Source organism: Hoplias malabaricus, chromosome 11 (genome assembly GCF_029633855.1).
Source record: "Hoplias malabaricus isolate fHopMal1 chromosome 11, fHopMal1.hap1, whole genome shotgun sequence".
In the NCBI taxonomy this organism is placed as follows: Eukaryota; Metazoa; Chordata; class Actinopteri; order Characiformes; family Erythrinidae; genus Hoplias; species Hoplias malabaricus.
The window spans coordinates 33,539,798-33,556,119 of NC_089810.1; the positions used below are offsets into that span (position 1 = coordinate 33,539,798).

Below are 16,322 nucleotides of genomic sequence, written 5' to 3' on the forward strand. Positions count from 1 at the left end.
ATAGAACCATCTATAGCACATCAATCTGAAGAATCCTTTAATGATGCAGAGGTTCTTCAAGGGTTCAGGATTCTATATAGAACCATTTCCTTTAATAAAGAACCCTTGTAGAACCTTCATTTTTTAAGTGTGTATGTAACGTAAGCCCAACTACATAAATCATGCTTTCAGAGTGAAATTTAAGAGTAAAAATGTTAAATATGGTTCACATACACAAAAAAAAAAAAAAAAACAGGAGCAAACACATTTATGCAACACATCTTTATTGAAACTCTCAAAGCAACATCAATATACAAATTGAAGAGCTGGGGCCATTTTTAAAATTTTATTTTTAAAGAAAAATTATTTTTTTTAGAACCAATTAAATTGAGGAAGAAAATGTTTTCATGGAGGACATCAACAGATGCAGGAATTTTGCATTTACTTTTATACAAAAAATAAATTAATGAAATCTTTCAAGTTTACAGGCTAGCTTCAAACCTTGACATGAATCTTCAGTTCCGTCTCTTTAAAACACAGGGGCGTTTACTAGATTAAGCATAGACCTGGATTAGTACTTTAAACTTAGTAAGCTGATGCAGGACTAAACTTCATACATGGATATGGAGCCAGATATACAAGTACAGTCCTGCACCACACAGAAGGTCACTGAAGTAGAGCTGACAGTGTCATCATTATTTGCTTAATCCGTGTGCCCAAACAGTTCTCTCCTCATTTTTGAAATGTGCCAATGCAGGTTTACTTTCATCAAGTGCCAGAAGGAAAAATACCACTGAGAAGAATACAATAGTTTGTGATGGAACACATGGATTTTCCAGATCTGATCAAGCATTTGATGTAGCCCAATATGTCAGGTCAGGTCAGTCTTTCAGGACCGCATGGCTTGGGCGTTCCCTCGCGGGGCGCCTCGAGGGCCTTGTCCAGTGGAACGTTTGTAATTCTGGTGGTATCCCTCCTGTGGAAAGTCAAAGACAATTTATCATGAATCTCACTCTGTCGAGATGTGAGGACAATGTAAACAGTTATTCTCTAAGGCCGTTTAAAACCTCCTTACCCTCTGGTAGTTGTTGGAATAGTCTCGAGGAGTACCAAACTGGGCCTGTCCATATCCAGAGTTTGGAGCTCCAGTAAAGGGTGGGCGGTAACCATCATAGTTTCCTTAAACAGGAGATATTTATTTTATTTATTATAACCTTTTTCTCGATTTTCAACCTTATTACAAACACAGACAACTTCAAAATCAACTCATAGCTTCAAGGTCCTAAACACTTCTCAAGATACCTCTGAATCCATTGGATGGTCCTCTGTAGCCATTGATCATACCCCTGGGGTTCCGAGGCCCACCTCGAGGCATGCCCCGGCTGTTGTAGAAGGATTGCGTCTGCCTGTTAAATGTGTTTCCTTGACCTGCAGGCTGCTGAGACAAGGGCTGGTGGCCTGTCGAATTTGGAACTGACGGGTCCTGGAAAGTGGCAACCACTGTTGAACAGAATAATAAGATACATCATGATTATGAACGTTTAAATCAATGTTGTAATGTTGCAATTTGCACTATAACATCTAAAACTGCCATATTCTCCTCTTCTCCACAAGCTACACAACAGCGTTCTTCCCCCACAGCTCAGTTCAGAATGGTGCTTGTTCCTTTAAATAATAATGAGCTACTCGCTGTTTACTCCCGGCCTGAGCGCACAGCAGTGGCGCTGGTTCTTAGCCATTTTTGTTCAGCTCTCTTTCCTCTCCGTTCCAATTTTCTCAGTTTTTACTCAGTGTACTTCTCCTGTTTTGCTTTATTTAACCTCATCTTTGTGCTCTGAAGTTTATGCACTTGACGTCAGAAGCGGAGCAGTATCAGAACGGCTCGTTTTATTCCATGCTTTCAGCACACAGAAAACTGAGTGGGTGGTTTTGTTTCACTTTGTGTGAGCTGGTGGACTCCAGATCCCTACATTAATGTACTGAACAAGTGATTCATATCATAACATGCCCACTATCAAACCTATATACAGCCATGCTTATTCTACTCTAAGGAAAGGCATGTGCATTAGCAAACGTCGAAAAGATAAAGAGAGTCTGCACAGGTGAGCAATAAAAATATTTTTAATTCTGTATTGTGATCATTTCTGATATTTTGTGCATGTTTAACTGGGTGTTGTGCTACAATGTTTCTGCCTAAATATTCTAATAAAAACTGTATGCCATAAAAATCTCTCAAAGTACTGTGATATATATTTTCAGTATTATCAGCCCATGTGTGTTGGTGTTAGAGTCCTCACCAGACTGAAGCTGTTCTGGCTGCATTTCTGTCTGTTCCACAGGGAGCTGTGTTTGGCCGCTGAAACCTGGGCTGTAGCTGCTCTGGTACTGGCTGATCTGCTTTTGAGAGTCTGTCTCAACAGCTGGTGGGACAGGTGCATTAAGATTGAAAACCTGTGAAGAAAAACAATTAAATAATACTATTATTATATATATTATATATTAGTATAATTATATTACTACAAAGACAATAAAAAGACTATTAAAACACCTAAAAGCACACATTGTCATTAATACAAAGCAAAAGAGCACCCCCCTGTGGATCTGTCTATATATGTGAGCATGTGACAAATATCACTTACTTGTGATACCATTTCTAACTGAGTGAGTGAGTGAAAAACCACTGAGAGTAATAATTTAAATAAATATAAAAGTGATTTAAGGGTTAGAGTTAGGGTTGATTTAAGACCAGAGGAGAGAAATGTAGCACAAAGGAAAGCAAGTGATCTTCATTACATTAATGCACTCTTAGTGAACTCATCTAATGGATACTCCTTGTGGTTTCTTCTCTGAATTGTTTGGTATGACAGGAAAATAAAAACACGCCTTCTTCCTGAGATTTAGTTCATTCATTCATTCATCCATTTTCTTCAAACACTTAACTCTAGTCCCTCAATTTTGAATGCAAACAGAATTAAAATCAATCTCCATGGTTCTGCAACAGACAACAGACGAAGGACTTCAAGTAAGACATTACCGTCTGCATGGACTGGAATGGTGCTGCATTGACATTGATGCCACTGTTGTGGAGGGGTTTGGTGTTGGGCTGGAACACCTGCGCCTGAGAGGTGGCAGAGAGAGCCGAGGCAGGAGGAGTCTGTTCTGTCAGAGAGATGGAGACCTAAAACAATAAAGAACAATAAAGCAGATGTTTTTTTTTTATTCTCAAAAGACCTAGGCCTTGATATCTTTCTTGATATGCCTTGATATGCAGTCCACTTTACGATAAGGTCGACTACTTGCCTGAATAGGATCAACAGAATCTGTCTGTGGTCGAGGGTCCGCTATGTTGGATGGTTGGTACATAGGGGGCGGTGAGGAGTAGGCCTCTGTTGAGGAGGTAACGATGGGAACCTGAAGCAAACACAGTCTAGTCTGAATAAAAACTAACCAACCACAAAACATCAGCTGCTATTTTATAAAAAGACCTGCAGCACATACACTGGCTCGTTTAATTTCTATAGACAGACAAATTAAACTGGATGGATCTGTGTTATTAATTCGATTTTACAGAGGAACCGAATGTCACAAAACACCATCTGTGTGCATTTACAGACGTAAAATTTCATGAAAAATGGAAATGAAAGTGGTTCAAATTACACACAGCATGTAAATCCTATATTAGTTGATGTCATGGGAACACATTCTAGTATTACATGGTAATACATGAGCAGTACACTTACTTGTGTAGGTTCAGGTGGTACAGGAACAGCAGCAGGTTGTGCAAGGCAGGACTCTGGATGAGCTATGGGTAAAAAGCAAAGACAAGGCTAAAGAAATCTTTATATAAAACCATTAACATCTACCAGTCATATGTGTACACACACTTCATTTGAAGCCATTAAAACTCATAGTTATCTCCTTCATAGATTCTATGTCTGTGGGTAAGACGTGTACATACACCAACTACACTGTGTCTTTAAGTAGCATGGGGGTGGAAGCATAAGGTTGTGGGGGTGCTTTGCTACAGGAGGAACTTCATCTAATTTAAATCATCAGGAAGACGGAAACAATGTAGACATACTTAAGCAAAATCTCAAGAAAGTTAAAGCTTGTGTACAGATATGTTGTCAAATTGGACAATGACTGCAAGCACACTTTCAAAGCTACATTATAATTATTTAAAGACAAATGGACAGGTAATGGAGTGTCCATCACAAAGCCTTGGTCTCAATCCCATAAAAATTTTACAGCCACTGGGAATGTGGTTGAAGAAATAAAAACTGAAATAAGTCATTGCCTGGGCGGCACTGTGGCACAACAGGTAGTGTCGTTGTCACACAGCTCCAGGGACCTGGAGGTTGTGGGTTCGTGTCCCATTCCAGATGACTGTCTGTGAGGAGTGTGGTGTGTTCTCCCTGTGTCTGCGTGGGTTTGCTCCGGGTGACTGTCTGTGAGGAGATTGGTGTGTTCTCCCTGTGTCTGCGTGGGTTTTATCCGGGTGCTCCGGTTTCTTCCCACAGTCCAAAAACACACATTGGTAGGTGTACTGGCTTTTACTCAAAATAGATTCCATAGGTGTGAGTGACTTTGTGAGTGTGTGTCGCCCTGTGAAACACTGGCGCCCCCTCCAGGGTGTATTCCTGCCTTGCGCCCAATGATTCCAAGCAGGCTCTGGACCCACCATGACCCTGAACTGGATAAGTGCTTACAGACAATGAATGAATGAATGAAATCATTGCCTCTGATATTATTCTGATATTTCCCATTCTTAGTATATAATAGACATCCTAACCAACTTAACAGAGGTATGTGGAATAAGATTAAACATCAGGAATTGTGGAAAAAAAAAGAATTTTAACAAAGGTGGCTAAAGTAAATATTATATGATGTGGTTGTACTAACTTGATTGGCAAACCATCTGTGGCATCTCCATACTCATGCCTGGCTTCATAGGCTGCGCTGATACTATAGCTGGGTCCAATGGCTGCGCATCAAATTCTAGCATGGAATCCTGTAAAAGAAAACATAGTGGGTATAAAAATTAAAGTTAATTTTAAATAAAAATCAGATCCTTTACTATCTTTGAGGGATTAGTTAATTTTTCTAGTCATTAAACATGATTAAATCATAACCCGTCATATCTTTTTAAACATAAATTTCTGGCTACACTGTGCCATTGAGTGGGAAAATATTGTATTTCACTTCTCCTTCCACAACATGCATCTGTCCAGTCGTTGTAAATTGTAAATGCTCACTAACATCACGCTTCACTTATATATCACAACACATTTTTCTCTAATAACTCCGCTTATCTCAGAATCATGTACACGTCAACAAACTACATGCTAAATGCAAACAATGTGGACTGTCTTTACCTGCATGAAGTTATACGGCCCCTGCATCTGTGCCATGAGGTCCTGAACCACCTGTTTCCTGACCAAAGGATCCGAGGTGGGCGTGGGTGTTACCGACGTCAGCAGGTGAGCCTCTGGGACAGGAGATGCCTGAATAGGCTGCTGCAGGGGATTCGTGACCTGATGAAAATGAGGTAAAATGAACTGGTTGCCTCAAAGTTAAAATGGGAAAAAAATATCTAACTATTCATAGACTTTGAGCTTTAGTTAACAAAACAGAAAGTCCCTCACTTTGGTTTCAGCACTCCACTCCTCGACTTGTTCCTTCTCACTGCTGCTGTTATACGTGGTTTCTGGAATGAACTGTCTATTTACAAACTGAATAGAGATTGGAGAGAAAAAGTAATATAAGTTACACACTCTTCAACAGGTGCAAACAATCTTAGTTTGGGTCAGGGTCTATATCTATCCCCTGGCTACGCTTGCAGTCCAAGCATGCAGTTGTGTGATCAAACTGCTAAGATTTAGTGTCTTTAATCATGATCTGGTGTGCAGTCTGGTCTTCAGTGATGATCACAGAGAAGAGCAGCATGCTCTCACATCTCAGTATGGCACACCTCAAAGTATTAGTGTTAGAGAAATTTTCCAAGACAATGTTTAAGTGACACAAATAAACCGCAACTGCCACTACAGTCATTACGGTCTACTGTATATAGAATATGTTTGTTATTATTTATGAGCAATCCAAACAAACTTACTACTGTATATAATTTAACACATGTTATTAACTTGAGTACAGTTCTATTTAAAATGTCCACAAACTGGGACTGCAGAAACTTCAGTTCTTACCTCTGTAGTTTCCACTAGAATGGGCTCTGGATATACTTCAGGCATTTCACCTTCTGTGAGAGAGTACAGTCAGTCAATCAGAACATGTCTCATACATCAAACCCCCACACACACAGAGAGCGAGTGAGAGAAAGTCACAAAAAATCCAACCCGTCTTTCAAGATTCACAATTCTCACTTACAGTAAAAAAATACAGAATTTATAAATAAAAACAAACAAATATACAGTCCTTACACTACACATATATAAAAAAAACAATGCTGAATTATCAAAATAATAAACAGAAACCAAATATACGATGTGCAGGGAACCTACAAATTAATGAAAGTCTATAAAGGGTCTTTCATATAAATCACAGAAAGAATGCTTTTAGTTAATGTTTAGAGTTTTTTCAATAGGTGGATAGTGTTAGGTTATTAATTATGCCAAATTAACAACACCTTTAATACCTTTGGTATGTCACACTAAAACCTTCCTGCACACCACCAGAGAAGGATGAATATTTCACTGCTGCTTCTGAAAGAAATTATGCCTTGCCTGTAATGAATGAGCCCACTTTAATCGGGATGCTACTACCGTAGTGTAGTTATGGCACTAGTAGGGTGACCAGATCTGAGATGGTGAAAAAGAGGTCACGTCTTCGTGTGGGTGTGTGTGTGGGGGGGTGAGCTCTCGTCCCTCACTGCCGTTGTATGCTTAGCTGAACCTATGTGTGCTTTTATTTACTACACAAAACACCTTTATTTACTACACAAAACATGGGAATTTCTTTTTTAATTCATCCGAGAACTTACATTTACGTTCCGGCATAGCTGCTCGAGATGAGGGTGGGTACATGAGCCTGACGTAAACAAGGACTACTGACGTGCAGACTGACCAATTAAATGTTTACAGAGAAGGTTATCGACCAATAACGATAGCTCTACAGTCAGACCGTCCAATCAGAAGATTTTAGGCTACTTCACCATGCCCCCTTCTCACTCAAGCGAACCAAACGGAGTAGAGGAGGGCGGGACTAGTTTGTAAACGAAACGCTTCTCGAAATTCTATGTAAACTCAAGAAAAACAACATCCCAGACGTTTGTGAAATTCCGCCCGGACATTTTTTTTTAAGTCTAATGTCCAGGTAAAAGAGGACGTCTGGTCACCCTAGGCAATAGCAGACCTACTACATTTTGTAGAATCAACTACTCATGAAGAGAAGCACACTGAGTACAAAACATATCACTGTTTGTTTTTGCATTAAAAACACTGTTCTTGAATAATGGCAAGACCTACACTCAAAGCAGAGTCCACTCACACCTGGTTCCTCAGTGTCCTCAAAATGATCCTGCCTCTCTAACACAGAACACATACACATGCTGCCAGAGCTTCCAAGTACAGGAGATAAAGGTCTCTGAATGAAGCTTAAGAACTATGTTAGATATAGTTTTGGGACTTAAGGATTCACTGTGTGCAACAGGGCTGTGGATTCATCTGCCCGCTTGTTGTGACTACTGTCCTTTTTTATGCAGTGGTTTGAGCCTCATAAGACACCATTCTCAGCCAGCACATTATTAGTAAATCTGTTTTTATTCTGATAAGCCTTTTGTCGTTTAGTGTTTCCTTGTCACACTGATCACTTACTACAAACATTATGAATACAAAGGCTGACCTGTGTCTGCATGTTGCTCCTCTGACTCAGAGGAGTCCACCACAGCTGCAGGCTTCTCCTCATCCTCAGCACACATGCCGTTCTGATGAGACGGCATTCGATCGAAATAGCCACTCTGCAGAACCCGCTCTAGCGTCTCTTTCAGGGCTTTATCTGATGAGAGAAATCAGACACCGTTCAACACATATTCAACAAGCAGCTCAGAAGTCAGCATTAACACTCCTCATTCTCAGGATCCATGACTGGCCTGAAAACACACACAGAAGTGTGGAACTATCACTAACTAGAACGATGCTTAACCTCATTTATCTTGTCCACTTACATTTGTCAGCCCTTATTAGAGAATAGGCAATTCAACCACAAACTCTTACCCTTAAAGGGGACATATGAAAAATATCCATTTTCCAGTGTATGTTTACATTAATATGGGTATCTGAAGCCCACAGACACGCTGAAATAAGACCACCTATAAAACGTGCCATTGTGTTTCTGCTCTGCTACTGACATCAAGTACAGAGGCTTTAAAATGATCACTCCCCCTTATCTGAAGCTGTCCAATTACAGCACAGGACCTGTGTGTATGTGAGAGCGCAAAGACTAGGTTAAATGCAGCAAAACCTACACAACGAGCAACGAGAGATAAGAGCACTGAGAAAACGTGAACGAAGAAGAAAGAGAACCAAGTGAAAACAACTAAAAATCAGAGTTTCTGGTCCTTGCTCCTCACTGCTGTGCACACATATCGCTGAACATGGATTCTGTTAACAGATAAAGTCCCGTCTTTTAGCATAAAGAGCCAATCGGCTTGCTGGTTATGCAAAGCAGTAAGTCAACTGTAACTACAAGTTATTAGAGACCTTTTTTACATATGGATTTTCATTTTCAAAATCATTGTTTTATTTGTGAATTTTTCTTGGGATTTGCTTTTTATTTCGAGTATTTGTTGTTTATAATACAAGGCTACTTCAATATGGAGGATATGGCACTGATCATAATGCAGGTTATACATTATGTTCTGAACATTGGCTTGAGAACATTTTCTCTAACTGGACCTAAATGAATTTGAATGAATTACCCCTGATTTAAAGGAACAGTTGCTGAAGGCAGCTGTTCTGAACAGGGCTGTTTAGACAGGGGGGGAAACGCTTCTGTAGGGCTTGTGGGGTTTTGACCAAAGCAGGTCACAGATGTTTCATTGAGACCTAGATCTTTGCTCCCTGTGGAAAACGGGAAAAATGTGTCCCCAATAACCTTCAAAGTTATGCAACCTAATCCATTCCAAAACATTTGTTGTGTGACCAATCTTTACGTATAAGTTACTCCTTTTCGGCAACTGTAAGTTAAGAATATTTTCTGACCCACTAAATTAATATATGTCAAGAAAATAGGAAATCGTTATCCACACACATGTTGTTCCTGCAACGGCTTTGTCCTTTCCCTCCAGGAGGTCCCATAAATGCTGTGAAGCTTCTTGATACTGGTCAGTCAATCTGTGTATGAAACAAGTATATACTTTATAAATTAGATGTCTGCCTAAGGGTATGAAAAACTGGAATAGAAACAAAAAGAGCTTCAGTTCTATGGTAATAAAGATTTAACTACACTTACCTGATGTTTTGGTCACGTTCTGGCCCCACCAGTTTGTAGAAGTCATCCAGGGCAGTAAGGTCACCTTCTGTGAGCAGCGCTGGTCCATCAGAGTCCAGGAGTTCCTGCCGCACAGTCTCATCCCCAAGCCTATCCAAGAGAAACTGCACTTCCAGTACTTTCTTGAGCCTGAACTGTTCTACCTCGTCTCGTTGGAGCTGCTCCCGCCTCGCAGCCTTCTTTACCGCCTTCTGGATCTGTAGTACATAGTGAACTTGGTCAGACAACAGTTAAAACCACTGTCCACTCATTTTCCTCTCTGTCACCTGTTCATGGTCAATGTGTGTGGTGGTGAATGTCTCTGAAGTCCTGTAGAGAGAATGGTGTGGGATTGTGTCCTTTGAGAGATATTTAAAATGATTTTTCTGCAGTTTACTTCTTTTAGATTTTAGTGGGCGTGGCTAAGTTTGACTTAAGTCAGATCTGGCACAGAAAGAGTTAGCAATATGTGGTAATGAAATATTTTATAAGTCTCCACACTGCTGAAACTCATGCATCACCATTGGATATGGATGCCATTAAAATGACCGCAGAACATGTTTCCCAACATGCCCTGCAGCACCCCTCTGAATATATAGATGGTGCCCCTCTAGTTTTAACTACTTTTAAATTATTTTCTATACAAATACATACTGAACATAAGACTACATAAATGTTTATTCTATGGCACGTATTTAACATTAGCTTATTATATTATACTCTTAAAAACAAGTAGACTGTGGCTTTCAAACACTGTCTGTACAACGACTTCAGAACAGTGTATAAGTATATTGAACAAATTTAGGTTAAAGGAGGGTTCTAAAGCTGTTCTATAAAGGCTGAGCTGTGATAATGACTCCAAAACATTTGTGAGAACTGAACTAAACCCAAACACAGAGTGGATTTTCAGTGAAACCCCCCACACTAAGATTGAAGGACGTGTTCTTACATCTTGATTCAGAGCCAGAAAACTTTTATGCAGCTCCCTGGCAAATTCCAGGTTGTTGATCACCTCCTGGTACTTTGACAGAGCTTCCTGTATCGAAAAAGAAACAACAATGAAAAATAACTTTCGGAGAAAGACGCACATAGTCACTAAAAGAATGTTTCAGGCAAAAAACAATATTTAAAATTTGTTCTTCACTCACCAGCTGGTCCTGGTTTAGACGTTCTCCTTTGTTGTTCCTCGCCTGGTAATCATCTAGTTTACTCTAAAAGAATACAGACAGCATTGCATTTATTTTGGCAAAAGGACTGATATACAGAATGGAATTAAACAGCTGAAATGGCATCCAGACATGTTTAAATAAAGGCCTGTTACACTGACCTCCAACGTTATCAAGTCACATGGAAACAGCTTTTCAATGATAGTTCAGTAGAGCCTGTCTAACTGCATTTAAAGACCCTGTTCATTGGAAATCAAGTGTTTAAGCTTGTTAACATGGCCACGTGGTGATATTTATATGCTAGAAGTTAACATAACCTCTGGAGTGCTAACATAAGTGCAGCCAGGGTTTCTTACATCACAAACCTAAGGAACAAATCCCATCAACACACAGATATATTTGCATGTTCATAGATCAATCCATATTAATGAAAGTGTTACGTTACATAGAGCATTTAATGCAAGTGCATTTGTTCAGCATGAGACACATCCAAGCTTTTATTTACAGCAGTGTGGATGACTGTTATGGTCTCTTAAATGGGCTTTCTGAAAAGACAACTAAAGAGCTCCAGCTTATTCAGAATGCTAGGACTAGCCTTTTAAACAGGACTTACATTCTGTTACAGAACAGACTTTAAACCAGGACCAAAAGTGCCCACAGCATTAGTCCAATTCTGCATCTATCTTTACACTGGCATCAAGTCTGTTATAGAACAAACTTTAAAGTGCTGATATTTGTTTATAAATGACTGAACAGATCTGGCCTAGAACACATCTTAGATGAGTTTAGAGAACAAGTAGGTTTCTCAGATCCAACTCAGGTCAGCTCAAACTTAAGCAGGAATGCACAGCTGGAACAAACTTGAAGAAGATGTTAGATATGTCCCAACATCAGCAGTTTATAAATTCAGAATAAAAACATTTCCCTTTATGCTTTAATTATTAATTGAGCCCCTGCAACCAATAAACATATATGTAAAATGATTTGTCAAAGCCTCTAAGGCATTAAACAACATTGTTTATAGTTTACTTGGCTTTGTTTTGCATTTAAAGGCTCATGCTGAAGAAATATTTTTGTCAAAACTAGATAATCAAGCAACGTTACTAAAAAATAGAAATGGCTGATGGGTGGTCCTTGTTGTAAATATGTAAGAGCTCATTTGTCTGTTATGATTTTGTTTTTTAAAAAATCATTCTTTTTAATTAATTTATTCTTGAAGGTTTATAAAATATGTTTTATTTTCCCTTAATTTTTCTCCTGATGTTTCCTTCAGTTTGATTTCGTTGAGCAATTTGAATAACCCGTGTGTATAAAAAGTACTACATGAATAAACTTGCCTTGTAAGAACTTCAACGAGATACGTTTAATACGCCTACAGGGCTTCGGTTATGAAGTTACAACATCATATACAAATAGGACAGTGTTAATAACGAGTTTTAAAGTAAATTACATATACACTGCTTTCTTACCAAGCTCTGATATTATGGAAATTTACTTTCAACCATTATCTAACCCTATGGCTTCGTGAAATCAGGACAATAGCCGGACAGCCATCTCGCCACCTTAACTTCCTTACGGCTACTAATGCTGGCTAACGGCTAATCTTTCAACAAAACAAAAGAACCACCAAAATAAACGGTCTAACTCTGCATATATACTGTACCCGCGGTGGTTCTCGGTCTGGGGGATAACTTAGGACCGAGCTGTTCAAACACAGCGGGTTAAAACAGACCTGAACCACTCGGTAAGGACAGCAGTTAGCTACCAGCAGCTAACGAGCAACAGCCATCCGCGGCGCACAGCCAGGCCTCGGCGGTGGAAACGGGTCGAACATTTTCACTAAAATTATTTTATAAAATGATCGTCTAACGGAACCAAACACACGAACACGGCGTTAATTAAGTTAAACCTGGATAGACGAACCAAAGCGGTTCACAATAATCTTAATAACAAGCTCGTAACACAGCCAAATCTATCAAGGCTCTGTTCATTTCTTTAAGACCTAATCATTTTTTTGTTTCAAGTTTTAGGACGGTAGTAAATCCGTGAAATTCAGTACTTCATATTAATCCCTAATTATTTTAGTACATACCGTGTGAACTAACACTACACTATAGTATTCCTCCTGCAGGAACACAAGTAAACAACTCATATTATCATGTTATTATTGTACCGTTAATATTTGTTAACCTTTGTGAATATTATAATAATATATTTTCATATTATAACCATAACAAAAACAGTTTACATCTATGATTGTTAAAAATACTACATTAACTATACAGTAAACCATAGTTTACATCAGGAACCATTATAATAGTTACAATTACAACTATAACATTAATGTAAAAACTACTGTAATACTACATTATTACATAATAATTATACTATTAACATTAATAAACACCTATAACTATTTTATGACTATACCATAGAATAATATGTATATGAAACTATTGTGATATATTGTTATATTATTGCTATACCATTATTATTTGTCGACTATTATAATAATATAGTACTATAACTATGAAACCACATTAATATATAAGTGTACTGATGTTATTATCTATGTAATTAAGGTTTTCCTGGAGTTCCATGACTAAGCAATATTTAAACAGCCCCATTCCTGCCACTTCCATAGGAATACTTGCAAGAACCCTGTACCTTTTTTTTTTCCATATTGCGGACCTTCTTCTCAATCACCCCCAGGACTTGCTTCATTGCCTCAGACTGGAGCCCAGACCCTGGGCTGCTGCCTGTGGTTGGATTTAGTAATGGAGGAGCGAATCCCACTTCTGGGCTGGCAGACTTGACAGTCCTGGTGCCGTTAGTTGCCGAGGGCATCTGATCAGTGGAAAGAAAAAGAGAAAGAGAAAGAAAGTTTGGGGTGATTACACAGCCAGCACACACCCATGTGAGGTCCAAATGGGCATCCCAGCAAGTTTTGTTTAGGGGTTATTATGTTGGCGTCACATATGGACACCCTCCAGTGTCAGTGATGGGGCCAGGATACGTAGTTCAAACGTGGGAAGCAACACATGTAAACACAATATCCCTCTAAATTAAGACTATCCACTGAGGATCACCAAATAGGTTTTACTGGGCTGCACACATGTGGGTCCCACTTAAGAGTCAATGGATCCACATTTCCATGTATCTCAAACCCAGCCGGCCCATACTGAATCAATGTGTACCCAATAAGCTGTGCTGGCTGGGTGGAAAGGGGCCTCCTTTTCTTCAGATGAACGGAGCACAGAGTGCAGGCACAAAATGGGAAATACTAAGAAAATACTGGGACCCCACTCCATTAAACACCTGTTATTTGACTGTAGGGGACGTTCAGAAACATCAGACATTGTGGACCTTTCGCTGTGTGGATGCGCAGGGCAGGGCACTCATACCGTCGTCCTCTTGGGTTTGTCTTTAATATAAACTGAAACTAAACATTCATAAAACGTAAAGGCGCAGATAAACTGGCCACTTCCTCTCTTCCCTGACCCTACCTGTACTGAATACGCTTCCCACATCTGCTCACCTTGGAGATAAGTGTGTCCACAGGGCAGGAGGATGAATCCGCTGGATGGAGAGCGTTTAATCGCCAAAGCGTTTAGAGTGTTGCTTTATTTCTTCTTATGGTCTGAAGTGGGATCCGCCCCGCCGGCCTCTCCGACAACTGAGACCGAGCGGCCGGGGAGCAGGAGGTTTATACCGAGGACACGCAGCTGCCCTCGCTCCGCCTGCTCAGCACACACACACACTACAGCCTTGTCCCACCAACCCAGCGCAGATACAGCCCTCTATAACACAAAAACACACACCGAAGAGTCGAGCAAACACGGAGACCAGGGGTTAATAACGCACAAATTTCAGAAAATACACGCTAGTTTATCAGGCACTACACGGTCCCACGGTCCCTCTGAAGACAGCATGTATATCCATCCACGTTTCTGAGCAGAGGAGTCAATAAACCCCTATATACTCGTCCCTCTGCTCCATTAACCTGTTCTTCTGCTCCTCTGTTATCACTGGATACTTCATTACTTACACCACAAAGATTCTCGTTTGAACTTCGATTGTTTGTCTGACTACGTGAATTCACGCTAGACTACATTTCCCACAATGCACTTGGAACGCTTTCAGTTCCCTTGGATGTAGTCATAAGCAGAAGCAATATATAGGTTTTCTAGCTTTCATAAGGAAGGAACAAAATCATCCTTTACACATAATGCATTTCTTCACATTTCATTCCACTTGTCTAATTTATTTTCTGAGTTAATTGTTGTATACTACTCAACAAAATGTGGCCTGTGTCAAAGTGTTGCACTTTGAAATGTTTTATTTCCCTTCTGATTGTTTATCCAGCTACAGTAGGTTTTGTGTAATACATATGTAATAATCAACCTATAAACTAATATCTAGTTAATTCCAGAGTATTTGCTGCAGAAAGGATTGTAACGAGTCGACTTGCACAAACTCATTTGAAGTACATGATGTACCCCAGTCTGACAATCTGAATTTCTGATATTTTATTATGAGTATTTTTTACTCAGTTATCCTTTAAGGCTTTAATCTCTACTAGCAGCAGGAAGCACCAGTCATTGGCAGCTTTCAGTCAGTAAGTGGAAGCCACCAGTCACTCATTTGCAGCTGCCAGTTGGTAAATGGCAGCCACCAGTCAGTCAGTGACAGCTGCCAGTGGTAAATACAGCCACCAGTCAGTCAGTGGCAGCTTCCCATCAATAAATACAGCCCCCAGTCAGTCGGTGGCAGCCTCCTGTAATTAAATACAGCTGCCAGTCAGTCAGTGGCAGCCTCAAGTCAATAAGTACAGTTGCCACTCAGTCAGCAGGCTGTTGATCAAAACAGCCGACAACCATACGGGCAGTAGGTGCCACCTGTTTCATGTATTTCCATTTTTTTTTTTCCTGTTGTGCACAGTAAATTCACCAGTGTTAAATCGACACTATTGGTGTTAACACTAAGAGTGTTAAATTATTACACCAACAGTGTTAATTTAACACTAATAGTGTTGACTTAACACTGGTGAAATTACTGGTTGTGCTTATGATTTATATCTGAATGTATTGGTTTTATGTAGGTTATTTGTCCCAAACCTGTATTGTATATTGTTGTATTATAGCATTAGTATTTCCATCATTAGCAGTTTTAAGTTCATTTTATAATTTCAGTCAGCTCTGGTGAAAATGGTTAGCCAGTTAGCATTGAGGTCTATTCATGCACACATTAATCACGCGAATGAATTAAATCATTTAAAATAGTTTACCTAAATACATTTATTTTAACTTAAATCAGCTCATTGACCAACGACTTACTTTGTTTTCTTTAAAAAAAAAAAAAAGTTTGTAGGCTTGTTCTGCTGTGGGGTTTCTTGGTATATAGGGGGCAGCATACCCCTAGATTAGACAGACCATGAAAATTTAAATATTAGCGTTTCATCAATGTAAACCCTGATACATGTTATAAATTTAGTATATTTCAATTTTATTGTGTTCTAAATATATAAATAGAGAAGTAAATAAGTTTATTACATAAAATCCGTTTGCTATTACAGTATATGTGCTCAGTTCGGCAGAAAAGATTTAGGCAAAAATTCTCAGCCCCAATATCTTTTCTAGCAGGATGTCAAATCAGGAAAGCAGTCTAGTTGTGATTCCTTCCCACATTCACTAA

General features: G+C 39.4%; 1 protein-coding gene across 1 annotated transcript; it reads right to left on the reverse strand.

Annotated features, from left to right (window-relative positions):
• Window positions 1-253: 253 nt before the first annotated feature.
• caprin1b (cell cycle associated protein 1b) lies at window positions 254-14,324 on the reverse strand. The gene is made up of 18 exons (XM_066685247.1): window positions 14,167-14,324; window positions 13,296-13,475; window positions 10,611-10,673; window positions 10,412-10,498; window positions 9,445-9,680; window positions 9,244-9,326; window positions 7,837-7,989; window positions 6,183-6,235; window positions 5,625-5,711; window positions 5,355-5,513; window positions 4,882-4,990; window positions 3,720-3,781; window positions 3,280-3,390; window positions 3,014-3,157; window positions 2,277-2,430; window positions 1,282-1,479; window positions 1,055-1,158; window positions 254-955 (listed from the first exon to the last, which is right to left on the reverse strand). The coding sequence occupies exons 2-18, from the start codon at window positions 13,473-13,475 to the stop codon at window positions 869-871; spliced, it is 2,070 nt and encodes a 689-aa protein (XP_066541344.1). The 5' UTR covers window positions 14,167-14,324; the 3' UTR covers window positions 254-868.
• Window positions 14,325-16,322: the final 1,998 nt, after the last annotated feature.